This window comes from Thunnus albacares, chromosome 2 (assembly GCF_914725855.1).
Source record: "Thunnus albacares chromosome 2, fThuAlb1.1, whole genome shotgun sequence".
NCBI classification, from domain to species: domain Eukaryota; kingdom Metazoa; phylum Chordata; class Actinopteri; order Scombriformes; family Scombridae; genus Thunnus; species Thunnus albacares.
This window is the reverse complement of record NC_058107.1, coordinates 8,697,189-8,715,660: the sequence shown is the minus strand read 5'-3', so window position 1 is coordinate 8,715,660 and position 18,472 is coordinate 8,697,189. Positions and strand designations below refer to the sequence as shown.

The 18,472-nt window shown below is 41.2% G+C and overlaps 1 protein-coding gene across 3 annotated transcripts in view; it reads left to right on the top strand.

Annotated features, from left to right (window-relative positions):
* Nucleotides 1–10,771, top strand: part of tet3 (tet methylcytosine dioxygenase 3) — a 46,772-nt gene extending 36,001 nt beyond the window's left edge. For all 3 annotated transcript variants that reach the window (XM_044364775.1, XM_044364776.1, XM_044364777.1), the window contains 7 exons: nucleotides 530–623; nucleotides 1,838–2,046; nucleotides 2,674–2,824; nucleotides 3,074–3,163; nucleotides 4,568–4,705; nucleotides 4,805–5,159; nucleotides 5,360–10,771. In XM_044364775.1, coding sequence (XP_044220710.1) covers nucleotides 530–623; nucleotides 1,838–2,046; nucleotides 2,674–2,824; nucleotides 3,074–3,163; nucleotides 4,568–4,705; nucleotides 4,805–5,159; nucleotides 5,360–7,146 — 2,824 coding nt within the window. In that variant the 3' untranslated portion in view covers nucleotides 7,147–10,771. The remainder of the gene's footprint in view (nucleotides 1–529; nucleotides 624–1,837; nucleotides 2,047–2,673; nucleotides 2,825–3,073; nucleotides 3,164–4,567; nucleotides 4,706–4,804; nucleotides 5,160–5,359) is intronic.
* Nucleotides 10,772–18,472: the final 7,701 nt, after the last annotated feature.

Genomic DNA, 18,472 nt, shown 5'->3' with positions numbered 1-18,472 from the left:
GCCAGCAGTCATCAGCTGCTGAGGTGCTGTTGGACTGTGGTCATTTGTTGCCCATAGTTTTGCTGTGTGGCACCATTGGCACTAGTTGAACTTCATCAGCAACCATTTGGCCAACTGATCATGTTTAATCAGGGCTGTCTGATTGTTCAGCACAGTTAATTAGTAATTTTTGTCTTTGTTATGTTGATCACAAGAAACATATGCAGTTCAAAACAGGCTAGTTTTGTTTGTCTTTGTAATGTTTTTTGGATTGTGAATACATGCACAGAACACACATCCATATTGGCAATCAGCTGGCTGCCAGTTGTAGTCTTTATGGTGTGCAACTTTTAACAGAACATGTGAAGCCACAAGTAAGTCAGCTTTTGTCATGTCATAGTTTTTTGAGGTTGGCTTGGTGGCTCTTAGGGCGCTGACACACAGAAACTTTATGTCACAGCCATAAAGTTAGACATCAGGGTTTGAGGCCATTGTGGCTCCCAACATCAACTGCTGAAGATGAAAATAACTTAACTCTCCTCCTGTGTAGGTATGGAGAGAAGGGGGATGCAATCCGGATTGAGAAGGTGGTGTACACGGGCAAAGAAGGAAAGAGCTCACGAGGATGCCCTATTGCTAAGTGGGTAAGTAGCATCACATCATATCACATCTGTCACACGTCCATGTGCATGTTTGAAAGTCTCTCATAATATATGAAAAGAAGCAGAGGCCTGGGCAGTATGAGTGTCTTATTTTTTTAGTATCTCATTTTTTGTGCTAGATTTTGTTTTTTAAAAGAATGACCCATAACTTTGAAAGATAATATTTTTGAGTCAACTCTCAACAACTCAGTGAAAGCCTGATTATGTTCATGTGAGACTGGGAAAAAGAAAGGGAGAGAAAGAGATATTTTGGGTTTTTGTTCCACCTGACACCAATGACAGCCAATCAGCCACAGATTTATGCAGTGTGTGTTTGTATAATGAGGGGTCCTGGGGAGACACCTAGCCAAGATTTTCACCCACAGTGAGTAAATCAGTAGGTGGTCTCACTCTGTAACAACAGCCCAACCTCCCCTCCCGTGTCACCCCTGACACATCCTGCTAATGACTTTATGGATTCAAAACAGCCATCCTGTGTGTGTTTGTGTTTGTGTGTGTGTGTGTGTCTGTGTCTCTGTGTGTCTGTGTGTGTGTGTTGTAGACAGAGAGAGATAGGGAGTGTAAAAATATTGCAAGCAAAAGAGAGCAGGCTTGAACATATTAAAAAATCTTCATTTTCTCTGGTAGAGAAACCAGTTGTGAAGAATCTAATATTAAGTTTTGACGAGTCATCAAAAAGTTGGATATTTATAATCATTGTCCAATAGTAAAGACTACTACTCATATAGTACAATATGAGCATATTCTTATTTCTCATAGAAAATACATACTAGTATGTGCAATGTGAATGGACTGCAACTAAATAATTCACCATTTAGTATCATAAGCAGATGAAGCAGGTCAGATATCAGTACAGATATCAAATGTCATTCCAAAAGGCTTTATAAGCATCAACTGTGTTGCATTGTTCCTTGCACTGTATTTCAGAAGCATGTGTGTGTGCTAAATGTTGCTGTTTTGAAACCACTAATATTTATTAGTAAAAAATACAGTAACTCCAATATTAGACAATAATATGTTTTGCAAGCATTTTATGGTTCAACTGCCATTTCATTTAAGTTGTATGTACTTTTGTATTGAATGTTCATTTGGGATGATGGTAGCTTCAAGTGCAAGAACTTTAAATAAAGCTGTTACTGTTAAAGTGCCCTGGATGAGTAAAAGCTAAAATAATAATAAACTCTGTTTCCTGTCAGGTGATTCGTCGTGGCAGTGAGACAGAGAAGCTGCTGTGTCTGGTGCGTCAGCGTGCAGGCCACCACTGTGCCAACGCTGTCATCATCATCCTCATTATGGCCTGGGAAGGTGTCCCGAGGTCCCTGGCTGACAGGCTGTACCATGAGCTTAGTGACACCCTCACCAAATATGGCAACCCCACCAGTCGACGCTGTGGCCTCAATGATGAGTGAGTAGCTGATGGGTACTCTCCAAAACTCCCCCAAAAGTTTTAGGGACAAATTCTTACAAGGTGGGAGTCCATGGTCTAATTTGTGCCTGTGTTTGAGTCTGTGTCATGGAAAAGTTTAAGAATTCCAGGGGCTAAATTCAAGACAAATGATTTGTTAACACTCAAACACAAAATGATGCATCTGTTACCAGCTGTGTACAAATTAATGTATACACATTGTCCATGTCATACATCCCCCTCCCACAATTAGCCATGAATGGATGTTGACACACCCTTGTTTAACTTGTTTTAGACATAACCACCATTCAACATCTGGGATGAGAAAATAAGTCTTATTCCCTTCTTTTATACTATAAACTGTGTTAGACTATTTAATGATGGCACTTGGGTAGGTCAAATTTTATGTTTGTGTTATACATATAAATGTAACATTAGATAACAGGATATTTGTTCTATGAAACCTCTGACAGGCTGGGATGATGTGCTGTAAACATTCATGCTCCAAATACAATTTCTCTGTCATGTTGTTGTATATCAACATATAGTGTGCACATGATGTAAAGCATGCAGGAGCCACCTAATTTATACATGACAACTGAGTATGCTCACTGTCTCCCCCTGCAGTCGTACCTGTGCGTGTCAAGGCAAGGACCCTGACAGTTGTGGTGCTTCTTTTTCCTTTGGCTGCTCCTGGAGTATGTACTTTAATGGCTGTAAGTACGCCCGAAGCAAAACGCCGCGCAAGTTCAGGCTACAAGGAGATCGCCCTGAAGAGGTATTGCTTGTCTTATGGAATTATACAGAAAAAATATATTAATGCCAATAAATAACTAGTTTAGTAGTGTTTTTCACCATTGATATAATGGAGATGGTGCCTGATTGACATCTTTATTTGAAGCTATCTTTGTTTTTATGAAGCAGGGTTTAGTCACCTTTGTAAGTTTGAATAATTTTAAGCTACCATTCTGGAGCTCTGTCACTCTGTATTTTGTTCTTACCTGTGATCCATGTTCTTACTTGTCAGGAGGACAAACTCAGGGATCACTTCCAGCATCTGGCAACTGAGGTGGCTCCTTTGTATAAGCAGCTGGCCCCACAGGCCTACAGTAACCAGGTTTGTGCACAAGCAAATACCCATCAATATACATTTACTTAAAAGCATGTAAACCCTCACACACATAAGTGGAGCAACCGCCCCAGGGCCCATGCTCAGTAGGGGCCTCACTGGAGACATAGTGCACAACCCAACTGGGCAGTGCAGCAGGAATAGTAGAGCTTAACTCTCTTAACTTTTTCTATTCATTCTCTATTGTAGTTCTTATCAACACAGATGTAATCCCCCCTCTGACCACAATGTGGATTGTGATGGCAGTCTGTCTGTATTTCCACTCCTTGACTGTGCAGGAAGTGAAGACTGCAGAAGTAGCAATTCAAAGTTTATGACTAACTTTGCTTAAAACTTTAGTCAAAATATGAGATATTTGTGTCCTCTTATGTTTGTGGTGAATGAAACTGGCAAGATGAAGTTTCAGCCGTCTGAGGCTCATTAAGAGCTATTTGCATTCGTGCATGGATGAGGCCAGACTATCCAACCTCACTTTGTTGTGTGAACATTGACAAAGACAAAGTGGTTGGCAAGTTTGCCACCATGAGGGAGAGGAGAATGAAATTTTAAAAAGGGACCAATTAGTGAATGAAACATCCATAATTAGTCTTTATTAACTTAAATTTTGGTCATGAAGAAATCAGACAGAATGTTGGATTAATCTGTTGTTTAACTCCACGCTTACTGCATCTCGGCACCTGTCTGTATTACTGCCTGTGGTGTTGTAGACTGTCTACTTCATGTTTGAATGAATAGGCCTTGTATAGTGTTGTAGACTGCCATGTCTATTTTATGTTTATGTTATTACTGTGTAAGAAAGACATGGTACTGAGACAGTGCACCTGGCCAGTCGCTGTCTGTCAGCAATAGCGCTGAACCGTTCGTCAATCTGATGCTGCCCTCAGTGCTGAAACATTTGAACGCAACTGGCAACCTGTTGTCTTTTTTTGTTCTTCTCAACAAGCTTGTCTGACAAAGTGGCTTAACTGTATGTTTTCTGAGACATAGGCTTGCTTGGCTCAATAAGTGACCATTTGTGTACATGGATAGGATAGGATATACCAGCTATTTACAGTTGTGAATTTTAAAATGACTTTATGAGAAGGGACCCTCGAGAATGCTCTGCCCCCTCTGTGCTGAGGGACTACCTCCACCCCTGCTTGCTCACTGAGGCCTATTACATAGCAACAACCTAATGCAGCCACCAATTACACCTTTCATGTTTCTCACACACAATACTTCACACTGGACACTAGACCATCGAGACCTCGGTTTTCACATGATATCAATTATGCCTCTTAGAGAGAGGGTTAAGAAGTGCTGCCTTTAACTGATGCATGTGTTTATCTTGGATGAATACACGGAAATTAAATTAGTTCCCTGTTGTAAAGTCATTTCTGTCCTCCACCTCAGTGCCAGTCAGAGTCCAAAGCTCCAGAATGCAGACTGGGTTTGAAGGAGGGCCGGCCGTTCTCTGGAGTCACTGCTTGCATGGACTTCTGCGCCCACGCTCATAAGGACCAGCACAACCTCTACAATGGTTGCACAGTGGTAAGATCACTCACCGTAATCTTTAATTTGTATTTGGGATCGTTTGGCACAGTTTATATTTCATCTTGCCCCCCCCCCCCCTCTCTCTCTCTCTGTTAGGTGTGTACTTTAACTAAGGAGGACAACCGTGTTGTGGGGGAGATCCCTGACGATGAACAGCTCCATGTGTTGCCTCTTTACAAGGTGTCCCTCACTGATGAGTTTGGCAGTGAAGAGGCCCAGCGCCTCAAGATGCAGACAGGAGCCATCCAGGTGCTTCAGGCTTTCCGCCGAGAAGTACGGAAGTTGCCCGAACCTGCCAAGTCCTGCCGACAACGCCGTCTGGAGGCCAAGAAGGCTGCCTCAGAGAAGAAGAAAAGCAAACTCCTGCAGCAGACGGGGGGGACACCAGAGAAAACATTGGTCAAGGCTGAGGTCTGCATCACCGGTCCCCCACAACACCAAGGCAATAAAGGTTAGTCATTGTTTTGTTTTGATTTTATTTCTCTCATAACATACCTTAATTGTGTTCACTGTCAATCAATATCCATCTAACAGTAAGATGTTGCAAATTATATTAAACAGTTTGACGTTGGACCTTGTCTGCTAGCATAAAATGCATTTGATAAGTAAACTCTTGTTTGTAATTTACCTTCCTTTGTTTTAAACATTCAGCAATTATAAAACAAGAGGTGAAGCCCAACATCAAGAAGGAGCCCTTCAATGGATCAATAGATGGATACCCTGTGCAGGCAGCAGACCCATTCAACAACATCTATCCACACCCTGCCTACTATGCAAGGGGAGGCCTCCCCCCAACTGGCCAGCCCTCTGCAGCAGACCCAGTAAACGGTTACCACCACAATCTGCCCACGATGCACTATGGCTACTACAACTACCCCCCCAATGCACTTTTCCCCCCTAAGCTGAGGACCTATGAGGGTCGAAATGGCAGTAAGGCTGTCCAGGTAGACAAGAAACCTGACATTCAGAGTCTTCAAAGCCTTCAAGCCAGACTGGCTCAGTCCTATCCCGGCCACCCAGAGCAAACCAACCAAACAAATCATGGCACTTACACCCAGCCTCCAAACTACAACCAGTCCCGTCCTTCCTCTGTCTCCTCTGAGACCTCCAACAGAGGCACTCCAGTCATCAAACAGGAGCCTATAGATGTGCCAGTCTATGAAGGCACGGTGCCAAGCCAGGCTGGTGCCAACACACCTAGCTCCACCCCCCAGCCTGCTGCCTGGCCAGGGCACAAGCTTAATGGAAATATTATTCCCACAAGCTGGGACAGCCATCTAAATCCTAAACAAAACCCTGAAGCCTCATCAGTGAACCCAGACAAGCAGCAGTTTCACCAGCATCCCCAGCAGCGGCAGCCCTCTCCTTACCCCCAACAGTGGACATCCTACCCTGGCTCAAATACCCCGATGGCTTCCCCTGCCCCTTCACCATCCCTTCAGGTACCTCTCTCTCCATCTCCCTCTCCTCACCTAGGCACAGCACTCCCAGGTAACATACACCAAGGCTCCCCACGCCCTCCCACCCCACGCCCAAGCACCCCTCACCCAGGTACACCACAGCCTGGTACCTCTCACTCAGGCTCAGTTACACCACAGCCAGGCACCCCCAGGCACTGGGCCAGCCCTGCTCCTAGCCACCAGATGAATGCGTGGGCTATGGGGCCTGCAGCATATAGCCCTGGTTTGAAGCACAGCAATCCTGCAGGAGCCTATGCTGACAAGATCTGGTCCAAAACTGGTGAGAGTCGGTGTTCTACTCCCCTTGGGCTCCAAGAGAAGGCCTGGAGGTCTTGTGGAGGTTCAGTGGCAGGCAGTACCCTGTCCCCTGCCCCTGAGGGCCGCCTCTTCCCAGATGCCCTGCAGCAGTCAGATCAGGCCTGCTGGGACCCCAGCCGAGCTGAGAGTGATGCTGAGAGCACCAGGGGTCGTGAAGAGGATGAGGATGAGGTGTGGTCTGACAGCGAGCACAACTTCCTGGATCCCAACATTGGTGGTGTAGCAGTAGCACCAGCCCATGGCTCCATCCTGATTGAATGTGCGCGTCGGGAACTACATGCCACCACTCCACTCAAAAGGCCTGATCGTTCCCACCCCACCCGCATCTCCCTGGTCTTCTACCAGCACAAGAACCTCAACCAGCCCATGCATGGCCTGGCTCTGTGGGAGGCCAAAATGAAGCTACTGGCAGAGCGAGCACTCCAGAGGCAGCAGGAAGCAGCTCTCCTTGGCCTCTCGCAGGAAGACATCAAGGCCCTCAGCAAGAAACGCAAATGGGGTGCTACAGTGGCAGGGGCCAGTCCAGGACCTGGACAATCAAAAGACAAGAGGGAGGGGCCAGTGACGCGGTTAGCCCCCACGTTCCACACCACCTCTATGGTTACTGTGTCTCCCTATGCCTTCACCCGCCTCACTGGGCCCTACAGCCACTATGTCTGAGGTCAGACAGACACAAACAGACCGATAGCTACGGAGTGGTGCAGTGGAGGGCTGGAGAGAGCGTTGAGCAGGATGAATGTCTCTCAGCCGTCCCGCAGTCTGGCATCTCTCCATCCTGCCCCCTCCGCAGTCCACTTAGAGGAGGGGACATTTTTATTGTTTTTTACCTCATGTCAGGCAGTGGTTTGGGCTTCAGACACACTGCCTGTGGTGCTCTTCCTCTCTCTTCCCTGGAGAGGAACTCCATTGCTTTTTCTTGTTTATAGAATTTTAATGATTCTAATTATTGCTATTATTATCAATATTATGATTGCTATTGTTACTGTCAATGTTGTTATTACAGGTATTATTATAATGAAGACTTGTTTGTTTTTTATTATTGCTGTTTTCATTAATGTTATTATTAATGATGTGATTGTTTTTGGTTATATATTTTTTTTTTAAATCAATTAGTCTGAGTCAGTCAGACTCAGACATTTCCTTTTTCCATGTTTGGAAAACGTGTACCCTATTTTTCTTTGTTTTTTGTCAATCTTCCAGCTGTAGAGGAGGAGTCATTATCAGCCTGGCAAGACAGCAAATCAATACTAATTATCTATATAAAAAGGCCTTTCATGTAGGCTTGCCTTAGATATTTATCTCTATATTAATAATATACAGATATGTATCTTTTATCTCTAAAAGAACAGTTTAGGCCACCATAAAGGACAATTCAGTTATTACCAACCTGGGCGTTAATTTCCTAGTTTTGGTCATCATGAAGATTGTGTTTAAATTGTCATTGCTTTAAGGCTGACATTGCTTCAGTTTTCTAGCAGCACTGCTGTCTAATACACAAAAGACAGTCTGCTGGAACATCCATTTCTATATATTCTACCAACAAGGACCCACTGAAGTCAGTTGTCAAAGCAGTATAGTGATATAAAATCATCCCTTGAATTTTGCACTGTAACAATCAGTAATATTTTTTTGATGTGGCTACTCTTCCAAGTTGAGCTTAAAAAAATCTCCCAGAAGCGCACTGCTTGGTTTCAGCTGTTGTGTGTTTGCTTTGTGGCTGTGTACGATACAACAGAGTGCCAGGAGAACTGAAACAGGTCATCTCTAATATTTGAACAAAAACACCATAATGCTAAAAGTAGGAAAATAATGCTCAGGTTCAAAATAATTGCAGTTGCCTTTTAAGCCACTTTGGAAGCAAACTTTGCTGCTTCTCTTGGCATTAGCTGATGTGCTCCTCCTCCTCTTCTACACCCCTCCAGCTTTTGACTGGTGTTCAACTTCCAGCTCTGATTGATTTTCATTCCACCACTCTTCATGGCACTCAATGCTGTACTTAGGTGCTCTAACTCAAATCTAGCTCATGTAGTATTTGCAAGTAAATATTTCTTGTTTGACCTAGGTGGAGTAGCAGAATGAATTGATTTATTGCATTCAGATTAGCCACAAAGGTGCCGGAAATTTGCCATGCAAAGAATTATTGCTTTTCTTTGTTCATTGTGTTTTCCAATGTGGCAAACTGTATGTTTCTAGTACTCCACAGAGGCTAAAACAAGTGATCAATACTGCTTGCAAATGCACTTTGACCCAGATCTGCTATTACCACATAGAGATGGAACAGGTGGCACTCGATATCTTCCTACAACAGTCAAGTAGGGGTGAGCACTTCTCAGTGTAAACTCTAGAGGGCAGCAGTGTCTGCCATTTCATAGTTGTGTGTACAAACAAACCTACAAACAATTATTGAAGATCCATTTAGAAGACAGTAAAGCCCTGTCTTGCTGCTTTAGCCAGCCATGGCCAGTAGAGGGGGATCTTACACCCTGTTTGCTGACCATAGATGGGCCTCACCAAAGCAACTTAAGGCAAAGTTGACGTTTGTCCCATTGAGGCACAAATGTGAACTAAGTCTGGAGTTGCCTTTGGGAAGCCCATCCCAGGTTAGAGCAGAAGAAGCAGTGTTGGGACAACAGTGCTTTTGATGATCCTACACACACTCTGGTGCTCTCCTATTACACTTGATTTACTGTGAAGGGCCCACTCCTCCCTCTGCATGGTGCTGTCATCTTCAAGCAGAACGAGGTGTGTCCTTCTGCAGACACCTTGTCACATCAGAGCCAGCCAACTCAAGAACTGGTTCCTACTGAGGTGCTTTTGCAGTTATTGTTGCAAAGTGGTTTTGTCTCAAACAAAGTACACTGTAAAGGGCAGAGAAAGCACAGTCATTCAACGTATTGTTGGTAACCCATTAGCTGTGGTTTTTACAGACAATATATTGTATTGAGAGATAAAGGGAGATCTTGGAAAATTACTGTAGCTTCTGGGAGTTGGCGTCAAACGCAAAGGCATTGAATCAATGAATCTCTCACTTTGTGTGTGTGTGTGTGTGTGTGTGTGTGTGTGTGTCTGAAAATGACACAACTGCATGTGTGTGTGAAAGAAAAGAGCCAAAGAGAGAGACTATTTGATAGCCTGGATGGAGTCCCTTAAATTACTAATTTTAGTTCCTCTCCACCAACCATGTGGCTATTTGATTAATACAATTCAAATGGTGATGTGATTTTGTTGCAAAATGTGGTGAAAGTGAAAATGAATGAGTCATTTGAGTGGATGCAGGCTGACTCCTGGCTGCTGGGTGGTTGTTTGGGTCAAGGCCCTGGTCATCTGTGAAAGACCCTGTTAACCTCTCCCAAGGGTCTCCAGCTCTCTACCTCACGCTGTAGAGACACTGGTCACAATCACAACTTGCTACTGAGGGCAGAGAATCATGCATATGTCCCTTTGTGTGCTCTAGATCTCCACATTCATTTTAACCTGCTTTTTTTACTCTTATTTATTACTACATGGTGATGATGATAATGATTGTCTTTGATGGGTTATTTTCATCTTTTTTTATATAGCTAATACAAATTGTACATAGAGAAGAAAAGATTTATAAAAGCACTTTTAATCTTGATTTTAATGACAAAAAGAAAGAGCCGATTATTGACGACTTGAAGCTTAGTTTTTTTTTTTGTTTTGTTTTGTTTTTTAATTTTCTCAAGAGAGAGATGAAAATGTAAATATTAAAATATTTAGGTAAGATTATTTAACTGGTGAGGATAGTAACTAAACCATGAATGACTAGGGGGTATTTTGAAGTCTTTGACAGCCCTTAACAACAGTAAACAACACTTGGTCGCAATGTGTTGTGTGTACATGTGTGCTTAGTGACACTGCTGTTTTGCTTTCGTAAGTACTGTACCCCCTGTCAGTAACTGACAGAAATCTGTCACTTTCTAAAAACAAATTGATTAGCCCAATTATATGACATGAAACCACACTTTTCTCACTCACTTAAGACAGTCCACATAACTAGGGAAGCCCCCATTTTATCTGTAAAAAGTAGGAATTTTCACAAAGTGAAATTTTAATTGAAGGCTGAAAAATACTAAAATTGTAACGATGTGGTACTCAGCATCAGTGGTCTACTGCCTGTACGCTAAGGAAATATCTGAAACAGTAGCCATTAATTGGATGTGCTCTATGTCAATTAAAGGAATAGTTTGACATTTTGGGAAATATGCTTATTTGCTTTCTTGTTATATGAGAAGATTGATACCGCTCTCATGTTTACATTAAATATGAAGCTAAAGTCAGCAGCCAGCTAGCTTAGCTTAGCATGAAGACTGGAAAGGGGGGAGAAGCTAGCCTAGCTCTGTCTAAAGGTGACAAAATCCACCTATTAGCGCCTCTAAAGCTCACATATTAACATATCATATCACCTTTGTTAAACATTTACAAAAAGCAAAAACATGAATTGTCGATTTTAGACTTTTGTTTTTGTACAGATTAAACAAACAAGATATAATGTGTTAATTAGTGAGGTTTAGAGGTGCTAGTTAGTCAAGTTTGTTACCTCTTGAACACAGCCAGGCTAGCTGTGTCTTTATGCTAAGCTAAGCTAACCAGCGCTGGCTGCAGCTTCATATTACTGTACAGACATGAAAGTGGTATCAGCCTGGGCAAGAAAGTAAATAAGCATATTTCCTAAAATGCATTCCTTGAACAGGACTTATGAGTAGCCAATGATAGTTAAACCATGATCATGTGCATAACCCCGTCCAAAAGGGGGATGTTAAGGAACATACTGGTAGTTGCAGGACCAGTCTGAAGTGAATCAGTGGGAGATGTTTAGTGAGTATTAGCCCAGCAATCTTTGTCAGTTGTGTTAGACTATCAGGTAAGAGACTGCCTCCCTGCTTGTTTCAATGTATCTCTCATTATTATCTACTCTAGTTCTCATAATAGTAAGTATGCACTTGGCAGAAAAATTATGACACACCTGTGAAAGACACCAGGTGTTTCATTTTGTAATGATTTCTTTATCTGACACACACATCATGGCCAACGGTAGATTGGCTGGGACTGGTACAGTACGCCATAACAGGGCCATCTCTTAGGTTTTTGGACACTATCACATGTCCAGTTGAGCCCATTTTACTTTTTAACCATAATGCATGGCCCACATTACACACATACACACACACACAAACATACACACACACACACACACACACACACACACACACACACACGCACACACACACACACACACTTGCCTAAGAATGGGTGCTGAGTATACAGTGATATCTTATTAACTTTGTAAATTTCTAAATGTGTCACGAGTTTGGTGGATGGTTCTCATGAGAAGCGTCACCTCCCAAGCACGTACCGAGATGGGGGGGTCGGTCTGCTGGTGCTATGATGCTACACCTTAAATTCACTGTGTAAAAAATATGAGGGATAAATGATTAAGACAAATATTTTTCTGAGCTCTTAGAATGTCAAGAGAACTATACTTTTGATTAAAGCAGTTTCACAGGATTAGAAGCTGCCGTGGTGCTGACTTTATGAAAAGTCTTTTGTTACAACGCTACAAATTTACATCTCTTTTTGAGGGCAGGGGGGCACTCAAACAGTTGATTACCTTCTCTATTAATATTCATTCCACATTGTACTTGAACTCATTTAAACTAGGATGAGATATAGAGTCATATTATATGAAGACTGTTATCTGGGTCTCATGGTTGGTACAGTGCAAGTACCAACGGCTATTGAAATTATCTTTTGAGTATGTTGTACCTGTTCATGTTATGCGGAGATATTTGAACAATACAAGAATAGCAATTGTGTATTGCCTCCCTCTTCCTCCCCTTAGTCATGCACTTCCTTTTCTCAACCCCTCTATTTCTCTTAACTCATATATATTTTGTCTCTCATGCACACACACACACAAACATAGACATAACATATGCATCTCACTGTGTATGGCCCACTTTTAGAAGTCTATTAAACACCTAATTTAATGAACACTCTAAATTTGGGATAGAGACTTGGACCCTGGTCCATACAAAAAAAAAGAAAATCTACCTACACAACTGGCAGCTACATTCCTTTTTGAGTTTTAGGATCGTTCTTGGTTCTTTATTTTTCATGTCAAGGATGCAGTATGTAAAAAAAAGTGTTTTTGTTCAGTCTCTCTCTCTTTGTAGCTGTATGGTGTATTATGTGAATACATAGTGTATGTGGTAAAAAACTCCACAATATTGTTTTATGTTGCGCGATAAATAAAAACATTGAAGTGAAATATGTTTGGTTAAGTGACTTTATTTTCTGGTCAACAGATTCTGATTTTGATTACAGTGGTGCAGTGATGGCTCACCATGCACCGCAGAGTTCTGAGAGTCTGTAATTTGTTCCATTTACAGTAATTGGCGCTGACCAATTACTGTAAATGCTATCCTCTTTTTTCCCCTCTCATACCACTCACTCGCTATGATGTTAACTGGCAAGGTCAACATGAAGACATGAAGAATGCACTGACATTCAGAAGAACACTGCACAACAGATTTGTACAATCTCAACAATTAGCTTGTGACCCCTTAGTAGTGCTTTTAACCAGGGTCAAGCCCTGCTCATGTAGAAGGCCTGTTCACTCTTGAGAGGGTTCCCAGCAGTTTGGGACCCATTTTGGGACCCATATCAGGGTCTCTGAAGACATGAGTGGGAGCAAGGACAGTGACACCAGTTTTCAGACTGACCATAACCCTTTAACATCCACCCTTTTTATAGAATTTTCACCTATTTGGCACACCCAAATGGAAAAGCTTATAACAGAAGAACTGTAGGGCCACGGTACATGTATTAGGCTTCATTTGACAAGTGACATCTTCTAGTTTCTGGAAATGTGTTTGTTTAGCATGTGGCTAAAACACAAACTTACATCAGTTAAAATAAGGCTCAAAAAAGTGTTTCTGGTCCTTGTTTATAATGAATCATATTTGAATAACAATAATTAGGACATCTTTATGCCAGAATCATCCAAATCTCCACATACCTTCTACATCTTGTCAACCTGTATAAAATTCCAGACCTCTAGGCCTAACCTTATGGGAGCTAGGGAGTTTTTAGTTTGTGGTGTCACTGTTGTCCCCGAACCTCTCCAGTTATCTCCAATTGGCCAAATTGTGCCAATTGCTTGTACTCATTACTGTGTGATGCTACCGCTTACAACTGGCTTAAGCGGGTCGCCGGCAACCCAGTGGATGTTAAGAAGTTAAAGCAAAGATGTGGATGTTGTATGGTATGTGGGAAGAGTGTTTCAAAGATAAAGACCACAAAAGCAAAATGCCTTGAAATCACTGTTGACTTCTGTGCATTCGAGAATGGATAAAAAAAGAATGGTATAATGAGGTTTGAAAGGTAGCCAGGTGCAGGTCCATTTACTGTTTTGAATGCCAGGATAAGTGCTTTAAAATTTGCTCTCATGTGTATGAGCAACCAGCGGAGAAAGATTAGGGTAGAAAAGCGATGTGACGGTGCTCTGAATGATGTAGGTGACAGGGGTCACCCGGAGAGGAGAAAATTACAATAGTTGAGTCTGGAGGAAAGGAAATCAAAGTCTGATGGAGAGAAATGGACAGATTCTGGCTATGTTGTATAGGTGTTGAAAAGCTGCAGACTAATTTTTTCAGTTCAACTAAAAAATACTTTATTCGTCCCTCAAGGGCAATTTGAGGCAAGCAAGTTTACAAACAAGGACACAATACAATTCATTTACACACATAATAAGAAGAAAGAATGCAAAGATGAAAATGTGAGAAAGAGTTTAAATAAACAAAGAATAATGGCAGTGGCCGATCTGTAACTTGAAAACAATATCCAACACCACAAAGGTACATATTATGTCATAAGTGCCAAAGTGCATTTATCAATCTATACACAAGGTAAACTGACCATTTCTTGTACTGTGGCTGTTCGCAAGTCTTATGGCCTCTGGAATAAAACCAAACTTCCTCCTGTTTGTTTTACATACAGGCAATATAAAACACATTCATAATCTTATATGCTTTCTTGAAGACTTGTGCAGTATTAAGTTGTACTAGGGAGTAGTTCAATCAGGAGAGATCAATAATGTATAACAATATTTATTAAAGAGCAAAAGAGAAACACTCTGGCAATTAGACCGCATCAACCTGAAGCCCTATATAGGACTGTATCCCCCGGAGTCAGTAAAGCCAGCTGATGGATGATAGAAGTTTTCGGTAGGGGTGGCGGATCAATGTGTAAAGTATGTGGGGTCAATACCAAAAAATGGATCATCTCAACTTAGATCCATTCTTGGCATTAGCTGGAGATTCTGGCCCCAGTACTAATTGGTATCAGATTGAATACAAAATTTTGTGGTATCGCCAACCACTACTTTTTGGTAGAATCTCCCAAAACATCCTGAAAGGAGGTGATGGCTTGTTCAATAGGAGGTCTGAACACAATCATATTTGAAGAACACCGTCCAATGAAACTGGGTTAGCGGATTGTAGCTTCAACAGTCACCAAGCAGAGCAAAAATAAATACATTTAGGAATGGAAATAAACAGTGAAAGTAAAAGAGTTGAATTGAATAGTGTTGAGAGCTGAGAAGCTGCAAGTAGCACCCATACATATCAAGGCTGTGCTCCTCCACAAAACTTTGTGTTGAGGGACACTTGTCTGTGCGATGTTAAGAATTATGGTTTTCTGTTATGGCACAATAGTTACATAAAGAAAATAAATAGCCATTATATTTGATAATGGAAATCTTTTCTGGCACTGTCTGTAGAGCCTTGATGATAATATTATTTATGAATGTTGGTATCTGGGTAGGTTAGTGTGTGCTTCTGTATGGTTGTGTATATATTTCTTCATTCTGCACTACACGTGTCAGTTTTTTTGTCCTGTCATTTTCTTTTTCATTTACTTAGGTGTTGTTGTGTTTATTTGTTCTTGTTTATCTATATTTTATTTTTTCTCTAACAAGTTACTGATCAATCAATACTCCCTGTACCTATGTTGTTTTTTTATTGAATTTTTTTACAGAATATAAAACAAAACACAACACAAAAGACAGCAGAGAAAGATTATAGCAGATCACAAATCTTAAGACATGAGAAAAAAAAGCATGGCATGTGGACCTACACCAGTGGCGGCTGGTGACTCAAAAAATTGGGGAGGACAGGAGGAAAACCAACATGGAATCTTACAACAAACCGCATCATACAATATCATTGTCCCCCACCTGATGAAATTGGAGGGGTGGGGGGCAGTTTCATATGCCAATAAAACAATTCGCTTTCAAAAACAAAAACCCCTGAGTGGTGAAAAGGCTGCTCCTTTAAAGACATTTACCATATACATAATGTCTCTAAACAAAGAAGAGCTCATTTTAGCAGTGGAGTGGTTCAGGATGTGTAATTTTACCAACAAAGTGAAATTCAAATTTATAGTTGGTTCAATTGAAACAACAGATTTATGTTCTCATCAAAAACAGAAAACATATCACATGATCTACACATGTTTCCTGTGTATTTTCTTAGTAGACAGACATATATAAAGCACCATAAAGCTTATAATCTGATACAGGTTCAGATCAGTGCTGAATACTAGAAAGACTGAACACTAAAAACATTCACAGATCTAAAAGTGTAGGTTCACATCAGAAAGTATTAATGCATGTATCAAATACATGACTTACACACTCTTATCTATATGCATGACATACAAAATATAGTCTACAAAGTTGACATGTTAACACTCGTTATTCTAGTTACTTTAAGCTATTGCTCAATATACGACTCAGCTTAAAAACAAACTGAGGAAATTGTCACAACAAGCAGCTAAACCTCCTGCACACTCATTCACTAATCACACAACATCAACAGGTGACTGAACAACCACTCAAATAAAAACTGGATCAATTCCACATGAATGAGTGAGTCCAGACAGCTCACTGTAACTTCAACAGGCAAACTACCTACAGCACACTATATGATCTCTGCTGCATTCTTGTTAAGGAGATAAATTCACAAAACAGCCACAGAGACATTTAACCATCAGAGATGAAATTAGCGACCAAAGAGACAGAGAAAGAGAAGCTGTATCTGACTCACATTATCTGATGTCTTCTTCTTTCTTTCATGAAGATGAAGTATTCATGTCCATTTGTGGCTGTTGGTCATCTGGTTTGTTAGTTAACAGAACTTTGTGGCTGCTGGTTAACCAGTCTGATATCATTAGCAACAATGACAAACAAGATAACTCTCCTGATTGTTTCATTTAAATTATGTTGTTAACTTTCTATTGTTGTTGAGAGGAGCTCACCTCAGAGCAGTGGTATGTCAGGCCGCAGCACATTACCGTAGTCCCACTGAGGGTCCAGCCCAGACAGCTGAGGCAGTGAGGCTGCGCCAACAGAGCAGAGCTCTCCAGCCGCTGCCTGGTGGCGTCCTGCTGCTGCTGCGCCACCCAGTCCAAATTCATTCTCCCATTAGCTTAACAACAGTCCTTAACAGTCCTTCAGGGCTGCTACAACAAGCTAACTGTTGTGTTGGCAGCAGTTAGCAACAGAAGCAGCTATCTACTACTCCATATAAGAAGTGAAACATAACCTCTAAATCTGAAAAAAGGAAATTTGGTTGTTGAAAAGGCCTAACTAAGATGTAATATTTTTCTGATGTGTTTAAAGTTTAGAGTTTGCAATTTGCACGTTAGAGTTTATTTTCAATATGCTACTCTATCAATTTATCTATATCTTACTGGTCTTCTTCTCTTACCAGTTCGTCACACTCACGTATGTTACAGTGGTAGAGAATTGAAGATGAAATCTGGAAACTATCATTGGACCAACGCAATGTCAATACTGCATTCTGGTTGTTGATTGGTTAGGGAGGACATCCTCCCTTGGAGTGTCATTTTACGTGTCTTGGCCAATCATAGATTAGCATGAAAAAGACATGAAGTACATTAAATTGATGTAAGAGATGAGATTTGGTAATGGTTTATCTCAACAAAATATTCTTTGTTGTTGCTATTGTTGCTGATGTTGTTTGTTGTGAATGCTGGAAAGCATTCACAACAAAGCTTCAACCCAGTCTTTCTACTACTAAAATTGTATTCATCTTTTTGATATCTTTCATGGTTTTCACACAATCAGATTTCAAGTTTCATGAAATTTTCAGCCCTTCTCAGGTTTTTACATTAGTGTGTATTGCACGGAATGTTCAGACCCAGAGTGCGTGATGTCACTCCTGACAAGTATAGGCCTGAAAATTTTATCAAAATTGTTCAAGACATTACCACTTTACTCCCACAGCTTCCACTCTACAAGCACAATTTATACAAAAAAATGTAGACAAACTTGTCCTCTCTCATTCAGTGTTACTTCCATTAAAATATGTCACACAGTTTTTGAATAAATCCAACAAAAGCGCAGAGAGTGCTGTGTAACAGTCTCATAGACTCCCATGTAATCTGAACTGTTAATCTTCTTGTTAAAAAGAGGGATGATGGTTACATTTGAATTGTGATAGCTCCTTCATTTTAAATAATACAAACACATATCCTACATGAGTATCACCAATGAAGTCTCAGGACTCATACTCAAGAAATTTTTTCGATGTGACTCTTTGTTTTTGAGTTATACAAAGTTGGTCGAGGCTTGTTTGTTGCTTCTTTGGCTGATTGTCTTCCCCTTGCCACAGGGCTGCAGTGTCACCATAGCAACCTGTGATTGGTGGATTGATGTTCAGGACCTCTTTGTGCTCCTCTTCTCCTGCTCCTCTTCCTTCTCCCCCTCTGTCTCCTTCCTCCTCTTTCTCCTGCTCCTCTTCCTCATCTCCTCCATTCTTACTTTTTGAAACTATTCAACACAATTGCCATTGTCAACTCTTATATACTGATTCATACTCCATTCAAAGCTTAAAATGTTGCACACATTTTCATACATTATGAGTTTTATTCAACCTTAACT